Genomic DNA, 19,382 nt, shown 5'->3' with positions numbered 1-19,382 from the left:
AGGGCGGGGCAGGTGAGGGGAGATAAAGGCGTCATGGTGTTACTGCTGCCGCCAGCAGTGGGAATCGACACAGGGAAGAGCAAGAAGGGGCGGTGATGCACGCACCAGCAATGGAGATGCAGACAATGGCAATGCGGCGGAGGTCGGGGAAAACGGTGGCAACGACGGGCTATGGTGATCCTCTCATCCTTAGTTGGTCACCTCCCTTCTGAGCTCCCGGCTCCCGCTTCTGCCACTCTGACACCCTTCACCGTCGCGTGCAGGCCAGGCCAAGCCAGGCCACTGCTTCCACGCGGCCCTTGTGGTGGGAGTTGTCGGTGGCGTGGGGAGGTGATTGCCAAGTGAGGAGTCAAGCTTAGGGATGAGGAGGTTAAAGGAGACATTGACGATTGGCCTTCTTCCTTTACAGCGATGCATCAGCGCGAGGGTGGGCGTTGGCAGAAAAGAGAGGAAACAGAGAAACGGATTGAAGGTGGGACTGATAATGCGACCCTTCGTTTGGTAAATAGAGGAGCCTGGCTACATTTGGCCACCCGAGGAACTCGTTTGGAAGAGAGTTTTTTCACTGTGTTGGCTAAAATTTAATTTGAAGAGCCATCTAATGTGGTGACAGTTGACAGAACATACCGTTGTACTCCGGCGGGCTGACGAACCTGCTGATCTGCTGCCAAGTGTAGCCGGTCTTAGGGTCACTGGTACAAATAGCTAAGCCAGGAGCATCGATCTAAGACAAAGATGTGTTGGTCTTAGGTTCCTGAAAATATCAGCCGGTGCGCCGTGCGCGAGCTGTTAATCATCAAAGCAATGCCCGATGTGGGTAGCACAAATTATTCGGAACCAACTTTGGGCCCGTTTAGTTCCTCAAAAATTTTTCCCAAAAACATCACATCGAATCTTTGGACACATGCATGAAGCATTAAATAGATAAAAAGAAACACTAATTGCACAGTTATGGAGGAAATCGCGAGACGAACCTTTTAAGCCTAATTAGTCCGTGATTAGCTATAAGTGCTACAGTAACCCACATATGCTAATGACGGCTTAATTAGTCTCAAAAGATTCGTCTCGCGGTTTCCAGGTGAGTTCTGAAATTAGTTTTTTCATTCGTGTCCGAAAACCCCTTTCAACATCCGGTTAAACGTTCGATGTGACATCCAAAAATTTCCTTTTCCCCAACTAAACACACCCAAAATGTTAGGGACAAGAGAACAGTAACCAAACGTACTGTCACTGTTTGGTTTTACTAATCAGTGACTTTGTAGTCCGACATGACATCCAACAAACCCCGCCTGACATTGCCGCCGATCGAGAGGATCTGGGGGATTCGCTCTAGTAGGCACTATCGCACAGTGACCGCGTCTCTGTCTTCTAGAACCCAATGCGACGACCTGATAAGATCGCATTATCACATCCATAGTTTTAGTATCTGTCACAATACACGTTTTGTCACTGAAGAAAACCGAACAAATACGTGACTATCACGGGAGAAGCGCCATGTAGTTTTAGTGTCTGGCGCCGGAGGTAGCATCGGTCACAATTCACACGTCGAACTGTGATCATGCGGAGGGCTTTGGGGTCTGCAGCTTGGGTTGGAATTCCCCTCAAGAGGAGAACAGAGAACGACAGCATTTCGTCGCTCGTCGCTCCCCCCACGACATCATGGCAGAAACACGCCCGTGACCACCAAATAATGTCCACCCAATTGGCCTCTAATCCATCAGAAAAGCAGAGCGAAAAAATAGAACATTGCTAGCTAGTGGCACCACCACCACCACTGCACCAGTACTGCTACATCGGGATAGATTGCTACGAGACGAGACACTATTGTCCAACGAACTCAAGTTGATTGCACGGCTGCGCGCGGCGTCGGGACAGAGCTCCAGCCGTGCGCGCGCGCCCACCACTGATCGATCGCTTCCCACGCCCAGCTGACACGGGAGCTAGGGACCGTGGTGCACGCGCGGCGACGTCGCGGCTGGCAGGTCGGACACTCAGACCACGCGGGCGCCCTCCATGGGCGACGGCGTCCACGCGTCGGAGGTGCAGCCGGCGTCGCCGCCCTCCTTGGCGGGCCTCGCTGGCACGGGCCGGAACGGCGCGCCGCTGCCTCCTGCCGCGGTGGTGGCCTGCATGAGGTCGAGCGTCACGTGCCCCGACTGATGCTCGTGCTGCCCTCCGGCGCCGGGCGGTGGCGGCCGCGCCTGCAGGTGCGCGTGCCAGCCACCGGCCGTTTCGGAGCCCGGGCTGCGGCCCGTTGGACGGCCAGCTGGTGGCGGCTGTCGGTCGGAGAAGAATTGCCACGAGAGGAGGGCCGCGCGGTTCTCGGCGATGAGCTCGTCGAGCGCCGCGCTTGAGCGGGCGGAGATGTCGGGCGTCGGCATCAGCCATGGGCCGGTGGCTCTAGCCGATGACAGAAGAGAGAGAGCACCAGCCGACGACGTCGGCAGGCCGTACGGCGGGAAACCGTGTCCCAGCACCGGCATACCTGCAACAACAACGTCGCACACGTTATTATGCATATCATTGTGCCTACAGAAATGTGGCCATCTGTTATAGTCATATCAAGAAAGCATAATGCACACCATCAGTCCTAATAACGAAGTGGTTACTCAACCGCAATCATTTTTGCATGCTTGCCCTGATCATTTGCAACCAAATTTACAAAGTTTAAAACCAACCAATCATGCATGTTCACCGGGTACAACTAATTGATACTATACTATGTATCTTTACACAAACTGATCGCTACCTGATCTTCCACAACATCATGTCTATGTGTTGATCAAATAACAGGTTTCAAGTGGTCAATAATGCTGATGGGCTTTGGGTCACTAGCATAGTAAAAACGTGCACTCGACCTTGATATCAAGTTTAGGTCCATGGTAATACGTACTAATGTTATTGTTAACCAAGATAGGCCCATTATGCTGTTGTTGATTATGTTGACACGAAAGTTTGTGGTGGTTACGATTGTTAATGTCTTTATTGTTTGAGGCAACTAACTTAAATCTTGCATTCCATAATATTTCTCTGTAAGACAGCCAGAAGGACCTACTCCAAATCAAAGTCCACATAAATACTGGAGTACATAAGTTATCACAGAATATAAGGCATGTTCATCTACAGGATCTATGTCAGTGCAGCAGGAGTACCATGTACTGTATTTTCTACTGCAGGAGTAATAGTTTCTCAGAACAAGAGAAAGGTAGTGGTAGACTAAAAGGAGTACTCCCTCCTTCCTATAAAAATAAATCTATGAATCTGGACAGATGTATATCAAGATTTGTAGTATTAGAATGAGTCATATCTGGCACTATGTTGTTTTTTTATGGGACAAAAGGAGTATACATATATACAAGGTTTCTGAACTGCAGAGCCGTGCTTACCTTTGAAGGTCAGTAGTACAACTATACTCATGAAAGCATATCAATATCAATCAATACACGCTTGAATATCATAGAATGCCGCTATGAAATTCGACCGCCGTATGTCCAAGTCTTTCGGCCAGTCCCGCTATAGCACTATACCTTCGTACAGTAACTATTCGTAATTAACTGTACAGTTGTACGCGTATGTATGTACATGCGTACTAGAGTAGTAGTACTAGTACGTAGTAGTATAGATTTCCGTAAGCATACAGGCTCTTGATAAGGAGTGGAAGATGGATGGATGAAACCACTGTTTGCCGTGTTGCGTGCGCAGCGACCACCCGGCGCGCGGGTTCCTGTTGATGCCATGGTGATCATATGCACGGTCGGCCTGGCCAGTGGCCACGCAGCCACTGCCACTCCAAGCAAGCAGGCTGGCTGGGCCGGCCAGGCAGGCAGGGCAGTGCACATAAAGTCGTGCATTAAAATCTGTGCTCTCAGCGTCTCACACATCCCGATGAGCTTTTTGGTGCGCACCTGCAGCTCTCCCCTTGTTTCCCGGCATCAAACCAACCAGTACTCCTACTACTGGGAGTGGTACGCTCCTGTTTGTGCAGCTAACCTGCCTCTCCATTGGTCTCCCTAACTATTACTGGGAGTAGTACGTACGTACTACACGTACTAGTAGTATGATGATTAATGGAACTGTTACGGCCGGGACGGGAGGAGTTTGTTTTGTGTATACCATGTGGGTGCGCAGAGCCCCTGGCCATGGCCTCGCTGGCGTTGCTCCTCCGCCGCCTCTCGTTGTGCCCGGCCAGCCGCCGCCGGCAGCTCTTCTTGGCGTCGTCAAACTCCGCGAGCACGTGGAACCTGCGCGTACAAGTGAAAGACCGCTATGAGCACGCGTGTAGCTGAGCTAGACATGTGACGTAGATCGTGGTGATTGACGCACCGGCTGCATTGCTGGCAGAAGCGCTGCTCGGTGCCGTGCACGACGACCCTCGGGGCCTTGGCGTGCACCTCGCACACCTTGTGCCGCCGGTGGTACTCCTTGACTCCCTGGAGCGTAATGTCGCACCCCTCCACCTGGCAACGGGGCACCACCGGCACCGCCGTCGCCGCCTTCTCCTTCCTCTTCCCCTGATCCGCGGAACCACCACCGCCTCCGCCTCCGCCGCCGCCGCTCCCCTGCGCCACCTGGCCGGCGCCGTCGCCACCCCAGAAGCACGGCCGCTTCCCGAGCTTGAGGCAGGTCAGCCCGCCTTGCTGTTGCATCTGGACGTCGGGCCTGCATGGCGCCGGCGGGAGGAACGGCGGCTGCGGGCTAGGCGGCGAGGTGACGACGGGAGCCCAGTACATCCCAACGACACCCCGTGGTGTCGCCCCGCTTCCGCCGCAGCCGTTTCCTTCCATGGTGGCAGCCGCACACGGACGGACCTATGTGTAAACGTACCGCAGCTAAGCTAGCTAGCGTCGTTACACAGCAGCAGCCACCTGGTCGCGCGGGCTTGGCTTCGCTCCGGCCGACGGCGGCGGATCGAAAACTAGCGCCGATTGGGAAAAAGGCTGCGGCGGCGGTTGTAAGTACAGCGAGTAGGTTTGCCGCACTGGCGCTCCATATAAAGCGAAGCAGCCAGGCAGCGAGGGTTTGTGAAGCGAAGCGCCCCCCCGGGGAGGAGCAGCCTACTGGCGAGGAAGCACGCGCCGTACTGACATGTGGGATCTCCCGTCAGGATTGGGGTGTGTGGTGGGGTCACGAGCGTGGCTCGTGACATGTGGGGCCACCGCCACATGGAGCTGTGTCATTGACAGGTTCAATCGAAGGCGGGCCCCCCCTCGCCCGCTGCCGCTGCCTCTGCCGCTGCTGCTGCGCCGTGACATGACTGCCACGGCATTAAACGCCGCGCGCTGTGTGACAATACGCTCATCCGCGCACCGCGCGGCAACCAACCAACCAATAGCGCGCGCCTCCCCCGACACTGACACGCCGGGCCAACACCTCTGGTGCCACCGGACGAGCCCCACCTGTCGGCGAGCCGTGCCCCGCGTCCGTACGGATCACGGGAGCCACTTGCGCAAAGATCCCACCCATATCCGGAACCGGACGGCACGATAGATTCTCCCAGCCAACGCACCTGTTGACAACCGCGCAGCAGCCCACCTGTCGACGGGCCCATTCTATCCATGGCCCCACATGTCATAGAGGCATCCACAGAGCTACGCGGTGGAGTACATGGGACATGGGGTACGTACCTGGTGGGCAGTGAAAAAAAAAAGCCTGCGAGGCAGGTCGTGGGTGTGTACATGCATGCAGCGCGACGGGCGGGGGTGGGGCCCAGTACGGCGGTGGTCCAGTTGTCAGTGTCAGCTACAGGGCGGCCCAGTGCCTATTGGCTGGGGAATGGGGGGTATGTCTGTGCTTTGGGGGAAATAACATCCCCGTGCTGGGCGTTGGGGAGGATACGGTGCAGCACGTACGGGTACGCCTATTTTGGCCGCTTCCTGCGCCATTCCCTGCGACGCTGCTGCTGCCTTTGGCTGCCTCACCTCACGTCCTTGGTTACTCGCGCCCGCGCACTGTACTACTGCCGCTGACACCAGTGTTCTGTTTCCTTTCTTCATTTTACAGTACTGTACTATACGTTTTACTACCCCTAGATGTTCTCTTTACTTTTACGCATGTGCAGCAATGCAGGCTGCAAGAACTCCGTTGCAAGTTGGGTGGATTCGTTGCAAGTTGCAAGCGGCTGCTAGCTGCCTCCGGTGCCTGCTGTTAGGGTGGCAGATGTATGTGTGCCCAGACGATGATCGGAACAGCTGTGCTGTGCACTGCATGCGTATGCATCGCTTTTTCAGATGGCAGATCAGCCTTCGTGACGTGTAGTAACACGTTGTGCAGTTACTAGTGGGAGTAGGACAAGAGGCGTGGTGTAGAAGTGTCCAACAGGATGAGATCGTAGCGTATAATAAAGTGGATACCTCCTCCCATGCAAGCATATCGTACGATCGTAGCGCCCTCCTAAAGACGCTTTACACCATCTAATGCAAATCCTCTCACTTTTGCTTGGTTTCCTAGCGTCTAAATATAGGCTTGTCCGTATTATTGTCATTTTGACCGTATCAAATTTTGATAAGACAATAAACTAAACGCAACGCAAGAATCTTCAGGAAGATTGCATGGACCCCTCAAACTCTAATCACAAATATAAAAGAGGAAGCATGAGCCTAGTAAAGCAAGGGCAGTAAAATTGAAGACACTACATAGAAAAGAGTTCGATGGCTTGGAAGACACTATATAGAAAAGTCTTTTATGGGCATGGTTCCCTTTCCCATGCGGGCATGCCCACTACATTGTTTCATTTTAAGCTTTTATTCACCATCTCTATTATAATATATAAGACAAATATTCTTCCTTTCCTTAAAAAAAAACTAAACATGATATCACCAACTTCATCCTACCAAAATTTGGTAGTTTTGAAATTCCCTCTCACAAAAAAACTATCAAAAAATTAGAAAGGTATCAAACTAACGCACATCCTACGCTACCACAATTTAATAATACCAAAACTTGAGAAATGTTGGTATTGCTAAAATTCGATAATGTTGATTTTAACAGCAAAGTGAACCAGAGCCCTCTGCATATTCTACCTGTCTGCCGTGATGGGCCAATGCTGCAACAGCGACTAAGCGCGGTTTGCCGTCTGCGGAGTGCTCAAAGCGAACGGCCCAGCTCGCGTTCTAGCCTAACGTTTTTGGTGTGGATTGAATTAGGCCCATGTAGAATACACTTGGGCCGTCACACGAAACGGAATGGAAAGGGCCCAAAAAGCACATGGACCTTATCGCTGGTCCTCCCGTCCCCGTTAACACCACCGGCCGCCTCGTCCTCTCGCCATGGCCGCACCATCCGCGAGCTCCCGTGCCTCGGCGATCTAGCGCGGCGCGGTGGCTCTCGCACCCCCGCCGTCGACGGAGCGCGGAGGAAGGCGGGCCTCCGTACAGAGGCAGTCGAGGGGCACGGGATTTAGGGGAGAGGGGTTGGGGGGATGGGGAGGAAGCTTGATCCGTCGAAGCCACACTACGGTGGCGGCGCCTCGCCGAGGGCAGCGAGGAGGACGCAGCCGTCGCCGGTTTTCCTGGGAACGGCGCTGTTCGTCCTAGGGTTTGTGTCCCTCTTCACGGGACACATCGTTACGGACGCCGACTGGTCCCGGATCCGGAGCCGGTGGCGATCCAAGCAGGTAATTTTCTGACAACCTAGAAGGTCTGTACTGTATAATTTGACGGGATTTATCGGCACCACTTAGAATTCACGTGATATTCGAGTGCAATAGGAGTAAATGGACGTAGTTTGTCTGTTTTCTGGGGTGGCCACGCCTATACCACAGCATCGTTGGAAACTAACTGAAAGCTACTGAACGGAAAAAAGTTTAATTTTTGGGATATATATATAGTTGTTGCATACGGTTTACCTGGAAATAGTATGCAAGTTGTGGGTAGTCAGAGGTTTTACGAGTCACTACGTGAGCACCTGCCTGATAAGTCCTTAAATTATTGTTTACTGTTGTCCTGTCATTATCAGCATGTTATTTGTCTCAGTTCTTGGTCAATGCTTCCTTACAACGTTGGCAATGTGCAGGTTAGAAATAACGAGCCCATAAATATTTGGAAATCGAGGTATTCCAACTTGTACTATGGATGCAGCAGGAGGAGCGTAAATTTCAGATGTTAGTTTGCTTATTAAATCATCCTCCCTTTTGGACAATTATAACTAGATGAGTGGAAGAATATTTAACACAGTGATTCCATATGTTCATCTTTCAGCTGCTGTGCCGGAGAACAGTTCTACTGGTTACTTGCTGATTGGTACTAGCGGGGGACTAAATCAGCAGCGCATAGGGGTACAACTGTATTTCAACTTTTTATTGCGTTGCTTTGTATTATCCATTGTATTACCATTACGATCTTCAGTTTCCAGATAACAGATGCTGTTGTTGTCGCCCGAATATTGAATGCCACACTTGTTGTACCTGAGTTAGATCACCACTCATTCTGGAAGGATGATAGGTAAGTTGAGACCTTAAAATTATACTTCCTCCATTTCATATTATAAGACTTTCTAGCATTGCCCACATTCACATATATGTCAATAAATCTAGACATATATGTGTTTAGATTCATTGACATCTATATGAATGTGGGCAATGCTAGAAAGTCTTGTAATATGAAACAGAGGGAGTAGGACAACTTCTGAAGTTCATCAACCCCCTTGCACGATGGACTTACCCTGATATGGTACGTGCTATATGCAGCGACTTCTCTGACATTTTTGACGTGGACTGGTTCATCTCTTACCTATCAAAGGATGTAACTATTGTCAAAAGAATCCCTTATGAGGTGATGATGTCAATGGATAAACTCCCATGGACCATGCGTGCGCCTAGGAAATCCATGCCTGATTTTTACATTGATGAAGTTTTGCCTATCCTTATGCGAAGGCGAGTAAGTAATACATTGCTTCATATTGATCAATTTATCATCTGCTTGTGATTGTTTCCTCGACACATTTTAATCATATTGTGCATCTTGGAAGAACATTTGAATTTTTTTTTTACTTGAACATTGGAAGAATAAATTGTTTGTGAGGTATGGATAGTTTGGTAGCTTCATATGTCAATTATGAAGTTACCTCCTGATTTTCTGTTTTCAACACTCCCTCCATCCCAATATAAGTACAACCTAGTGCAGATGTGAAATATCCTAGGACTATGATGTCTAGATTCGTAGTCCTAGGATATGTCACATCTATACTAGGTTGCACTTTTATTGGGACAGAGGGAGTATGAGTTTAGGAGATGCAATAATTGGAAACATCTATATGAAATCATTAGACACGTATGTGGAATGCTCGTGATATGTAAAAGCAAAGAGGTTTGCCTATGCACTTAACAGTTTAATTTTGCAGGCTTTGCAGCTAACAAAGTTTGATTATCGGCTCACTAACGAGCTTGATGAAGAATTGCAGAAGTTACGCTGCCGAGTAAATTTCCATGCATTAAGATTTACAAATTCCATACAAACTCTAGGTGAGAAATTGGTGCGCAAGCTGAGGAGCATGAGCTCACGATATGTTGCCGTTCACTTGAGGTATGCTTTTACTTGTTTCTTTTGATTTAGTTTCTTTGAAAATGGTAGTACTGAGTTTTTTCCCCCTGAAAGTACTCATATGGAGTGTTTTGAATAACCTCTTTACTTTTGCTTGACTCCTCAGGTTTGAGCCTGACATGCTTGCATTTTCTGGTTGTTACTATGGTGGTGGTGATAAAGAACGGAGGGAGTTAGGTGAAATTAGGAAAAGATGGGATACACTACCTGTAAGACTCTGAAACTTGGTGAGCTTAGGATCTGGATATATTTTTGTCGGTATTGCACTTCCTTTTTGTGGATTATTTCTTTTGCACTGATAAGGATGTGTTGAGTCAGATTTCCCTTAAAAACTATTGAGTGATAATGGCTGCTGTTAGTTCTGATTGTCCATGTATTCTTTTGATCAATTAGTACCGATGGATCAATATTTGAATGATGAAATGATTTAGACTGATTCCTAGCAGGAGTTAAGCGCTGAGGATGAGCGCAGTAGGGGCAAATGTCCACTGACTCCTCAAGAAATTGGTTTGATGCTCCGAGCTCTTGGTTTTAGCAATGACACGTACCTGTATGTTGCTTCTGGAGAAATATATGGGGGAGAAGAAACTCTCCAGCCTCTGAGGGATCTCTTTCCAAACTACTACACCAAAGAAATGCTTGCTGGGAATGATTTGAAACCGTTCCTTCCGTTCTCTTCAAGATTGGCTGCAATTGATTTCATCGTATGTGACGGGAGTGATGTTTTTGTTACAAACAATAATGGAAACATGGCCAAGGTTTTAGCTGGACGAAGGTATGCATCTACTGATGGATTTGCTAAATGTTCTAAATGTAAAGTATAGTTGAATGTAAACAGATAAGCCTTCAGGTACGATGCAATCCACCTGATTATACTATTTTTCTCCCTAGTGCTACGTGTGACCCTTTTTCATGTATTTTTCGTATGTGTCTATCGTTGGTGGTTTTGTTTCATCTAATGGTCGTTCATCTCTGTCAACTTGTAGGCGATACATGGGCCACAAGAGAACCATTCGCCCAAATGCTAAAAAACTCAACTTACTATTTAAGAGACGGAAACAGATGGGATGGGATATATTTTCACAGAAGGTAAAGAAAGTGCAGAGGGGACTAATGGGAGAACCGGATGATATCAGACCAGGAAGAGATGATTTCAATGAATTTCCATCATCTTGCATCTGCCAAAGAATACCAGTCAATAGATCAGTCACAGCGCGAGCTGAAAACTTGTGAGCTCTAGTGTAGTGAGGCAGACAACTTGAGAACGGAGAATGCTGGGTGATTGAGCACGTCCCTTGCTGCACTGGGGAAAATACAAGTTTGTTAAGCAAAGAAAGCAGGGATGTAAACCCAATCAGACAGAAGCAGACGTGGTGGATAAATACTCTTACCGGCTTTAACTCATGGCACTGTAGTCTGGTGGTTCAGACCCAGCAGAATTGGTTAGTGTGCAGCGATGACAGACAAACTGCTGATTTGCAGCTTCAGTTTGGTTCCACTAATTGTTAAAACTGTGGTAAAGAATCTGCCACGATAATTGTAGTCATTAGCTCGATATGCTATCCCTGTAAATTGTACGGTATACACGATCAATTATTTGGATGTGTGCTTCAATCGTCCCATCTTCTGTCTGGTAGAACCTCACAGCAACGAACTTATTTGCTGAAGGGAAATGCCATTGTACCAGAAACTTGGAAATTGAAAATTGCGGTGATTACGTGTAATTTATTTCCTTTTAACGAGCCAGTCTGGTTCTTTTGAAGCAATATGAATGTAACGTCTTTGTTGCATGGCTGTGCAGTACTAATCAATGACTCAGCAAATCTAATCAAATCGTCATCAAACATAAATTTCATGGGATTGCTATTCACCAGTCAATTGATTTTTATTTTCTTAAATATCAGCCACTGGGGTAGATGACAACAAGTGCATTCCTTGTTGGCTGGGTATACAACACAGATGGGGGAAATTTCGACTCACAGATGTAATTATGCAACATCGATACACAACATAACAAATGCTGATGAAATCATGAGATGCACCGTGATAGCATCACCAGCTAACAACACCACCCATGGATCATCGGGATCATCTACTGCGTGACAATGAGAAACATCACTGACGAAACCCTTGCAACGATTTCTTTTTAGTAAACATTAACCGAAGCTCTGCTTCGGACCTCGGTTGCAGTTCAGATCAGAGAAACTCATAAGCTATGGACTTCTCTTCCTTGAGCTCGGTCGCCGAGGTTTCCATCTTGGAGCGTGCAAAGTCGTCAATCTCAAGACCTGGAGTGCGAACAAAGCGAACATTCTTAGGCTGATCTCATCCTGCAATGTATCTGAATCACAAGGATTCCATGAGCTCACCCTGCACGACAGACCACTCCCCCTTCTCGCAGGTCACCGGAAACGAGAAGAAGACGCCCTCGGGGACGCCATAGCTGCCGTCAGAGTAAACGCCCATGGACACCCACGTACCCTGATGAGGAGAGGACGAGCAAATGCTGGAATTATTAGATGTGATCGATCGGAATTCGGAGGAAGGTATGCAGGGGAGGGGATATGGACCTTTGGGGTTCCAAGGATCCAGTCTCTCATGTGGTCGCATGCCGCGCTGGCGGCGGACAGCGAGCTCGACTGCTTCCGCGCCTTGATCACCGCCGCGCCTCGCTGCTGCACGTCGGTGACGAACTCCTCCCTCAGCCTGTCGACACATGGTGGTGGAGCCACTATCAGAACTCGTTACCACACATGCATTTTTACTTGACGAGTTCCGTACCATATCTCGTCGGCGATGAGCTCCCTGACGGGCCTCTCGCCGCGGTCGGTCGAGACGGTGGCGTGGCTGGCGTCGGGGAACTGCGTGGAGGAGTGGTTGCCCCATATGATGGCGTTCTTGACGTCGCCGACGTGCACGTTCAGCTTCTCGGCGACCTGGCCGAGGGCGCGGTTGTGGTCGAGCCTGGTGAGGCAGGTGATGTTCTTGGCCGGGATTGCCGGGGCGAACTCCTTCAGGACGAGCGCGTTGGTGTTCGCGGGATTGGCCACGACCAAGACCTGCAAACTCCGGCAAGATCATGCTGGTTTGACTTTATAATAGAAATCCTAATAGGTACTTCGTACGTTTCATAATGTAAGTCATTCTAACATTTCTCACATTTATATTGATATTAATAAATCTAGACATCATTTTCTATATTCATATTGATGTATATATCTAGATTCATTAACATTAATATGAATGTGAAAAATGCTAAAATGACTTATATTGTGAAATGGATGGAGTACTAGTTAGGAACCCAACATAAATATCAAAAGTTTTAACTGGCATCCGTTAGGCAGCACCGATAATAATAGTCATCGGTACCGATTACACAATTGAAACCTATATCAACATATAGGTGCTTGTTTTTAAGTGAGGGCCATCAACAATTACTTCGTCGTGATAACCAGTGGACCCACACCAAGATGCTAGTTGGGTGAAATAACCGGCACCTATAATTTGCGTGAAGTATAGTTTATTTGTTTTTTACCGTCCAATGGCCGGTACTTGTACCGGGCGGTACCAAATTCCTAGTCGTTGGATCTGGCCCGATCCAACGGCTGGTAAAGTTTGATACCAATTCTGTCCCTAGTACAGTACCGACCTAAGAACTAAGGTGGAAGGGCAAAAATATAATTATGTGCAATAGATGGATGTGAGTCGGGCAGATAGGGTGATATGGTTCCCACCAACACCACTGCCGCCAAGAGTGTGTCAACCTCGTCCGTGCTGTGCCGCGAAGAACTCCGCTTCGTCCGCCCCTCACCGCCGGGAAGTTCTCATCCTAGCTCGGCCTCTCGGTGCCGGGAAGGACTCCTCCTCCTCGCCCCCTCGGCGTCGGGAAAGAATCCTCCTTCTCCGCCCGTCGGCGCCGGGAAGGACTCCTTCTCGGCCCCTCGGCGCAGGGAAGAAATCCTCCTTCTCCGCCCACCAGCGCTGGGAACGACGACTTTAACTCTGCCGCCCTGATTGAGCGCATCCCTGCTCATTTTCTCTCCCGATCCTACCCATCCGGGATTGAACGGTCGGATGAGTTTTGGTACCGACCAATTCCAGTACCGGGCAGTACAACTTGGTGGACGGTAAACATGTAAACATGCTGATAGTTTATAGGTGTCGTTTTCTATTACCAACCGGCATTATGTATGAATATAGGTGCTAATCGTCTCAAACACTATAAATATCGGTTCTAGCCCGTTTCTTTTTTACTGTTCCGTAGTAGCAGTAGTGTTTTAGCATAGAAATTGTGTACTTGCGTATACGTGATGCGTCGTCATTCACCTTGCAGTTTGGGGCGGCGTGCTGCTGGAGCGCAGAGGCCTGGGATTTGTAGATTGTCACGTTCTTGCTAATCAAATCTTTCCTCTCCATCCCGTCTCTCCTCGGCCATCCACCGATGACGATGGCGACGTTGACGCCCTTGAACGCCTCAGCCTCGTCACTCGTCGCCACCACTCCTACACAATTGAAGCATCATGTTTTATACTCGGGCGACCAGCGCAACGAGGGAAACTTGAAGGTACAAGGTCACGCACCTCTGAGCAGCGGCAGCGCAGCGTCGATCAGTTCCATCCTGACGCCGTTCAGAGCATTGGCCGCGACCGGCAGATCCAGCAGGTGGAGCACCACCGGCTGGTCGGCTCCTAGCATGAGGCCCCTCGCGATCATCGCGACAATGGCATACCCTATTTGCCCTGCAAAAAACAGCACAAAATGTCGTCAGTGAATTTGTTTTCTCGATTTCTGGTCGTATTTTTGGTTTAGCTGCTTAACTGTTTGATTAGCTTCCGAGTTCTGTATTACCTGCGGCGCCGGTGACGAGAACCTTGACAGGCTTCTTCGGCTCATCTCTCAGTAACCACGGGCACCATTTTGCCAGACGCTGGAAGAGGGAATTGGATGACATCATGGTTTTTTCTCTGTGAAATTTGTATGTGGATGACAAATTTTAGGAGCCTAGCTTTGATATGGGTTCAGCTGAAGCAACTCATACAAATAGCACCAAGTAGGCCATACACCATGATACCTTACTGGCTTACCTTGATGAACTTGATGCTAAAGGCTCAGATTCCATGCTGATTTCTGCAAGAAATGGAGCTTCCTGGTGCAAACTGCAAAGCTTGGTATAATGTTGAGAAGGTGAACGGAACTACCAACCTTGGCTGATGTGAATTCATAGGAAGCCATTTGGCTTATTTTAAGCATAAGCGAAACGGCATATTTGCAAACAAAAGATAATTTATTAATAAAACTTTTATATATGTGTTCTTGGCGATTTAAAAGCAAAAGCTGAAAAATAAACTTCAATGAAAAAACTTTAAAATTAACTTTAAATTTTAGCTAATAAGCATAAGCATAAGCAAAAAGATGAGACCGATAGTATGAACTTGATGGTCTCAAGTGATTTTGACAATAATAAATTTTACAAAACTACAGATACTTTGGGGGTCAAATTATCACAAAACTACATATTTAAGAATATTTATCACAAAACTACAGATTTAACGTCAAACTTTTCACGGAACTACAGATTTAATGCACCATATCAGAAAACTATAGATTTAGTGATGAAGTTATCAGAGAACTACATATTCTAGACTTGGATCATAGTATTATTATTTATTAAAAGTTATAAAATCTGTAGTTTTGTGATAAAATAGTTTTTAAATGTGTAGTTTTGTGATAAAATAGTTGTTAAATCTATAGTTTTATGATATAATATCTTAAATCTGTAGTTCCGTGATAAATTTAACACTAAATCTGTAATTTTGTGAAACACGTTCTTAAATGTGTAGTTTTGTGATAGTTTGATCAAATTATATGTAGTTTCGTGAAATTTACTCTTTTGGCAATTAAGGAAGATGTGCGTAACTGCATGCTTTTCTTTTCTTTGGTAAACAAAGTCTTAACCCTAATACTGAACTGATACAAGTACACAAAAGTTTAATCTGCACTGGTACGCGTAGACCATAACAGCAAGCAATAGGATGCCTGATTCAACAATCAACTCAAAGAGAAAGACAAGGGTTTAAAGGCTGTGTTTAGATCCAAAGTTTGGATCCAAACTTCAGTCCTTTTCCATCACATTAACCTGTCATACACACATAACTTTTCAGTCACATCATCTCCAATTTCAACCAAAATCTAAACTTTGCACTGAACTAAACATAGCCAAAGATTTATGGAGACCGAAGAGCATGGCCTTTTGTAGTATTGTAAGTTCAAGTGCCTTAATTGATTAATGACAAATCTACCTATATGAGACTAATCATTTTTATGAGCCTTTCTTTGACTAGTCTCATTTGGATATAAAAGTAAAAATGATGAGAGGTATGTATTAAACTTCACATATTATAACTTGGTCTCTCTTGTGGATCCAAAATATAGTGTGAGCTTCCTATTTGATCTTTATTGATTATGTGCATATGCGTTCCTTCATATCCATATGTATGCACATCTTGAGGGAGAGCTTATTTTATATTTTTGTTTATTATAAGATTTCTATCTTGATTTGAAATCATTTTTCATCTCATCTCCCTATATTGTTTATATCGGATTATTATCCATTACCAAAGAGAGAAAAGATTGAAAGACCTTGGATTAAACAATTTGTGTAATTGTTACTTTGGTGATAGATGATAAACCGATGTTTATGGGATTAACCTCTCTTTTGCATAAGTTGTCTACTAGGTTATTTCCCGATAATGAGATGCGGAAGACATGCATTCTTTTGTGATGTACCTTAATCATGACAAGGATGAAATGCATGGAGATAAAACGATATGTACCACTTCTTATCTCCTACTTTTTGATAGGTTCATATATATGATTTCCATGTAATTGAAATATAAGTGTGAGACTAATGTTTACTCGAATGTTATCTTATTTAGTCTCATTTACATTGAGAACATGGAGATCATGAAGGTATATGTTTTATGTTGGTCTACATCATTACTACATATGCCTTCTCTATATGTATAGGATAAATCCCCATTGGTCATTCTCTAATTATGCATACACTTGCATCTCTTGTATATTTATTTGTATGCATATATTTAGGGGGAGCAAATCCTATACATTTATTGTGCATGTTCTAGATCCATGTTGTTCACCTATTATTTATATCGGATATTTGCACTTGAGCTTGCATACGAGTATATGACACTTGTGATGTTAATGAATACTCAACAAACATATCCATATCTTTCATATGCAACCGGTTGGTCATCAAGTGAAGGATGACAACCGATTTGTTGAGACTAATGTTCTCCTTTGAGGTGTGAAAAGGAATAGGTCCCACTACGATGAGGCTAATGAATGACACCATGGGTTAGTGGTCACCAAGCCAAGGAAATCGTCATGTTGGCAAGAATGAAGTCAAGCTTGTGATGAGAATAAAGTCTTGACAAAGGATGGACAAGACCTCGGCATAAACATGGTTCAACCGGATGGTCACAAGTGTTGATCTCGGCTCAAGCTTGACCCCAAGATGGATGGCGCAAGGCAAAGGTATAATGTAGCTAAGAATGTTTTCTTAGTCTTTTCCCGGTCTTGGTGTTTGGTGTAGACCGGATTTGCTAGATAGGTGCCGTACTATCAATAGGGGTCTATAAAGCGAGCTTGTGGATGATCTTGTGCCATATTAGTTCATATGCATGTAGGTGCATTTTTTGGGTTTGTCTAACCAAGTGTGATGAGTTTTCTCAAGTCCTAAACCAAGAGAGAAGTGGGCATGTCCAATAGGAGTGAGTGACATCTTGTGGGTATGTCCGATGGATATCCTTTGGAGTGTGAGCCCTTTATCCTTGACTTTAGTTGTGTTTCTTGGATGGATTTTTCATGGGTTGCATGGCCCTTTGAATAAGCTTTCCATAGAGTCCAAGAACGCCAAATTCCGAGACCCGAGTCAAGAGATATCGCCGTTTTACTAACGGTCGGTTGAGCTGAAAAGTGACATGCGGTCTGACCGTGGGCCTTAGGCCGGTCTGACCGGGTCTGTTAGCCGGTCTGACCGGCGTGGTAAGGCCGGTCTGACCGGCCCCACTGGTCTGTTGCACTAATCTGGTTTTTGGTGGCGATACAGAGCCGCTAGAGCCGCAACCGGTCAGACCGAGCCGACGGCGGTCTGACCGAGCGTGGACGGTCTGACCGGCCACTACACTGCGGTCAGACCGGCCAGGTTGAGTGGGCTCAATAATTGCCCTGTTCTAGCCGTTACAAAGTGGTCCGTTCTGACCGGCCTCACAACGGCGGTCTGACCGGCAGAGCACAAAGTTGGGGATTTCGGTTCCAATGGCTAGTTTTGGTGGTTGGGTATATATACCCACTCCCCAGCAGCAAGGGTAAGGTTTTGGCACTCCATTGCATTATCTTGAACCCTTGCAAGAGCTCTCACACCCTTGTGCACTTAGTTTATCTAGTGAGGTGTTAGAGAGTGAGTTAAGCCAATCCAAGTGCATTGCTTCATTGCTAGTGTGGCACTTGATCATCCTCGGCAAGCATCCTAGAGTTGTTACTCTTGGAGGTTGCCGCCTCCTAGACGGCTTGTGGAGGTGTTGCCCGGTGACCTCTCTGAGTAGATTGTGGAGGAGGCCCGACGCCGTTTGTGAGTGGTTTGGAGTTCACCACCTTCGGAGTGAAGGAAGAACTACCCTAGTGATCGAGGCTTGGGTAGTCCTCTCCGTGGGCCGGCTCCCACCTTGCCCACCCCTTGACGAAGGGGGCGTGCGGTGGCTTCGTGGTTGAGCGGTGGAGTTGGGCTCGCCTCAACGGGGATTAGGAAACCGGCGAGTTTCCGAACCTCAGTGAAAAATTCCTTGTATCTTGTCTCATTTATTTGTTGCATTTACATTTGTGCAATTTACTTTCATAGAGACATATTTGAGCCCATATCACCTATGTTTGCAAAACTTAACTTAGTTGCTTAGTTAACCTTGCACCTCACCTTGCCTAGCAACTTAGGTTAGTTTTGTTTAAGTGCCATTAAGTTTTAAAACCGCCTATTCACCCCCCTCTAGTCGGCCTCCTTGATCCTACAAGTATATGGCACCAAAATCTTCCGATGGAAGCAAATGTTATTGGATTTTTTTTTCATTCCCTAAAGGTATGTCCCCACGTTTGTTTGTAAGTATGAAATACTAATCAAATAGTTATAGAACACTTTAAAAATAAAACTATTGGTCAATTACTTATTTATCATCCTGCAAAAAACTAATTTCAAACTTGATTTACAAAATGTGAAAAACAGAAATACACACTGAATACTACTAGTCAGATTTGTATTCCAAGTTGTCTAGTTCGATTAAATTTGCATGTTGGTGTAATGATATCTCACACAATTATTTATGTTATAATTGTTTTTAGAATTTTTCATAGCCAAGCAGTGTATCAGGTGAAAACCAGGCATCCTGTGCAAACTTGGAAACTCTCGATCAAGACCACAGGATGCTCATCCGATGGCTAGGGACAGAGGTGGGCTAATTTTGCAATTAACCGCCCGCAATTAGCCATAGTAATCTCGTTTTTTTGCAAATCACCCCCCGCCCAATCCCAGCGTCGCTTCGTGTGGCCGGCTGGCCGCCGCGGGCATCATTTCGTTTGGCCGCCGCCCTCCGCCCGCGAATCGCCGCTCCCTCGCACCTGGCCGCGAACGCAGGCCCGCCCAGCCGGCTCAACTCCGTCGCTAGCCCGCTGAGGTGCGCCACGCGCCATCGTTTCATGAGGCCCGCCGAGGTGCGCCTCACGAAACCGTGATGGAGTCCGGCGTGTGCAACGACATGGAGTCTGGCGCGCACGACATCC

General features: G+C 47.1%; 3 protein-coding genes across 5 annotated transcripts; 1 reads left to right on the top strand and 2 right to left on the bottom strand.

Annotated features, from left to right (window-relative positions):
• Positions 1 to 1,029: 1,029 nt before the first annotated feature.
• On the bottom strand, positions 1,030 to 5,000 carry LOC127769750 (squamosa promoter-binding-like protein 7). The gene is made up of 3 exons (XM_052295377.1): positions 4,324 to 5,000; positions 4,114 to 4,241; positions 1,030 to 2,485 (listed from the first exon to the last, which is right to left on the bottom strand). The coding sequence occupies exons 1-3, from the start codon at positions 4,782 to 4,784 to the stop codon at positions 1,992 to 1,994; spliced, it is 1,083 nt and encodes a 360-aa protein (XP_052151337.1). The 5' UTR covers positions 4,785 to 5,000; the 3' UTR covers positions 1,030 to 1,991.
• Positions 5,001 to 7,223: 2,223 nt separating this feature from the next.
• Positions 7,224 to 11,260, top strand: LOC127771080 (O-fucosyltransferase 29). 3 transcript variants are annotated; one of them, XM_052296902.1, is made up of 9 exons: positions 7,224 to 7,612; positions 8,011 to 8,098; positions 8,196 to 8,272; positions 8,350 to 8,438; positions 8,684 to 8,873; positions 9,337 to 9,518; positions 9,643 to 9,745; positions 9,980 to 10,386; positions 10,523 to 10,658. In XM_052296902.1, the coding sequence occupies exons 1-8, from the start codon at positions 7,418 to 7,420 to the stop codon at positions 10,358 to 10,360; spliced, it is 1,305 nt and encodes a 434-aa protein (XP_052152862.1). In that variant the 5' UTR covers positions 7,224 to 7,417; the 3' UTR covers positions 10,361 to 10,386; positions 10,523 to 10,658. The 3 variants fall into 3 exon arrangements, with proteins under 3 accessions (XP_052152862.1, XP_052152860.1, XP_052152861.1); XM_052296900.1 differs by having other exon boundaries at positions 7,230 to 7,612; positions 9,980 to 10,311; positions 10,523 to 11,260; XM_052296901.1 differs by having other exon boundaries at positions 7,232 to 7,612; positions 9,983 to 10,311; positions 10,523 to 11,260.
• Positions 11,261 to 11,284: 24 nt separating this feature from the next.
• On the bottom strand, positions 11,285 to 14,535 carry LOC127771081 (malate dehydrogenase, cytoplasmic-like). Its single transcript, XM_052296903.1, has 7 exons — positions 14,385 to 14,535; positions 14,117 to 14,275; positions 13,863 to 14,038; positions 12,318 to 12,595; positions 12,107 to 12,242; positions 11,906 to 12,017; positions 11,285 to 11,824 (listed from the first exon to the last, which is right to left on the bottom strand). Exons 1-7 carry the CDS (start codon positions 14,488 to 14,490, stop codon positions 11,733 to 11,735), a joined length of 1,059 nt encoding a protein of 352 aa, XP_052152863.1. The 5' UTR covers positions 14,491 to 14,535; the 3' UTR covers positions 11,285 to 11,732.
• Positions 14,536 to 19,382: the final 4,847 nt, after the last annotated feature.

Source organism: Oryza glaberrima, chromosome 4, assembly GCF_000147395.1.
Source record: "Oryza glaberrima chromosome 4, OglaRS2, whole genome shotgun sequence".
In the NCBI taxonomy this organism is placed as follows: domain Eukaryota; kingdom Viridiplantae; phylum Streptophyta; class Magnoliopsida; order Poales; family Poaceae; genus Oryza; species Oryza glaberrima.
Note: the sequence above shows the minus strand (reverse complement) of the source record. Positions and strands in the feature narration are given on the sequence as shown.

Bases quoted from the DNA above. Each gene is read 5' to 3' on its own strand.
- LOC127771080 (XM_052296900.1), top strand. From the start codon at position 7,418: ATGGGGAGGAAGCTTGATCCGTCGAAGCCACACTACGGTGGCGGCGCC. The intron at 8,439-8,683 runs GTAAGTTGAGAC...TGCTATATGCAG, and splicing joins TCATTCTGGAAGGATGATAG to CGACTTCTCTGACATTTTTG. The intron at 8,874-9,336 runs GTAAGTAATACA...TTAATTTTGCAG, and splicing joins CTATCCTTATGCGAAGGCGA to GCTTTGCAGCTAACAAAGTT.
- LOC127771081 (XM_052296903.1), bottom strand. From the start codon at position 14,490: ATGATGTCATCCAATTCCCTCTTCCAGCGTCTGGCAAAATGGTGCCCG. The intron at 12,596-13,862 runs GTGAATGACGAC...CGGAGTTTGCAG, and splicing joins ACGCCGCCCCAAACTGCAAG to GTCTTGGTCGTGGCCAATCC. The intron at 11,825-11,905 runs GTGAGCTCATGG...TTCGCACTCCAG, and splicing joins GGAGTGGTCTGTCGTGCAGG to GTCTTGAGATTGACGACTTT.
- LOC127769750 (XM_052295377.1), bottom strand. From the start codon at position 4,784: ATGGAAGGAAACGGCTGCGGCGGAAGCGGGGCGACACCACGGGGTGTC. The intron at 4,242-4,323 runs GTGCGTCAATCA...TTGTACGCGCAG, and splicing joins TTCTGCCAGCAATGCAGCCG to GTTCCACGTGCTCGCGGAGT. The intron at 2,486-4,113 runs GTATACACAAAA...TTGTTGTTGCAG, and splicing joins GGGCTCTGCGCACCCACATG to GTATGCCGGTGCTGGGACAC.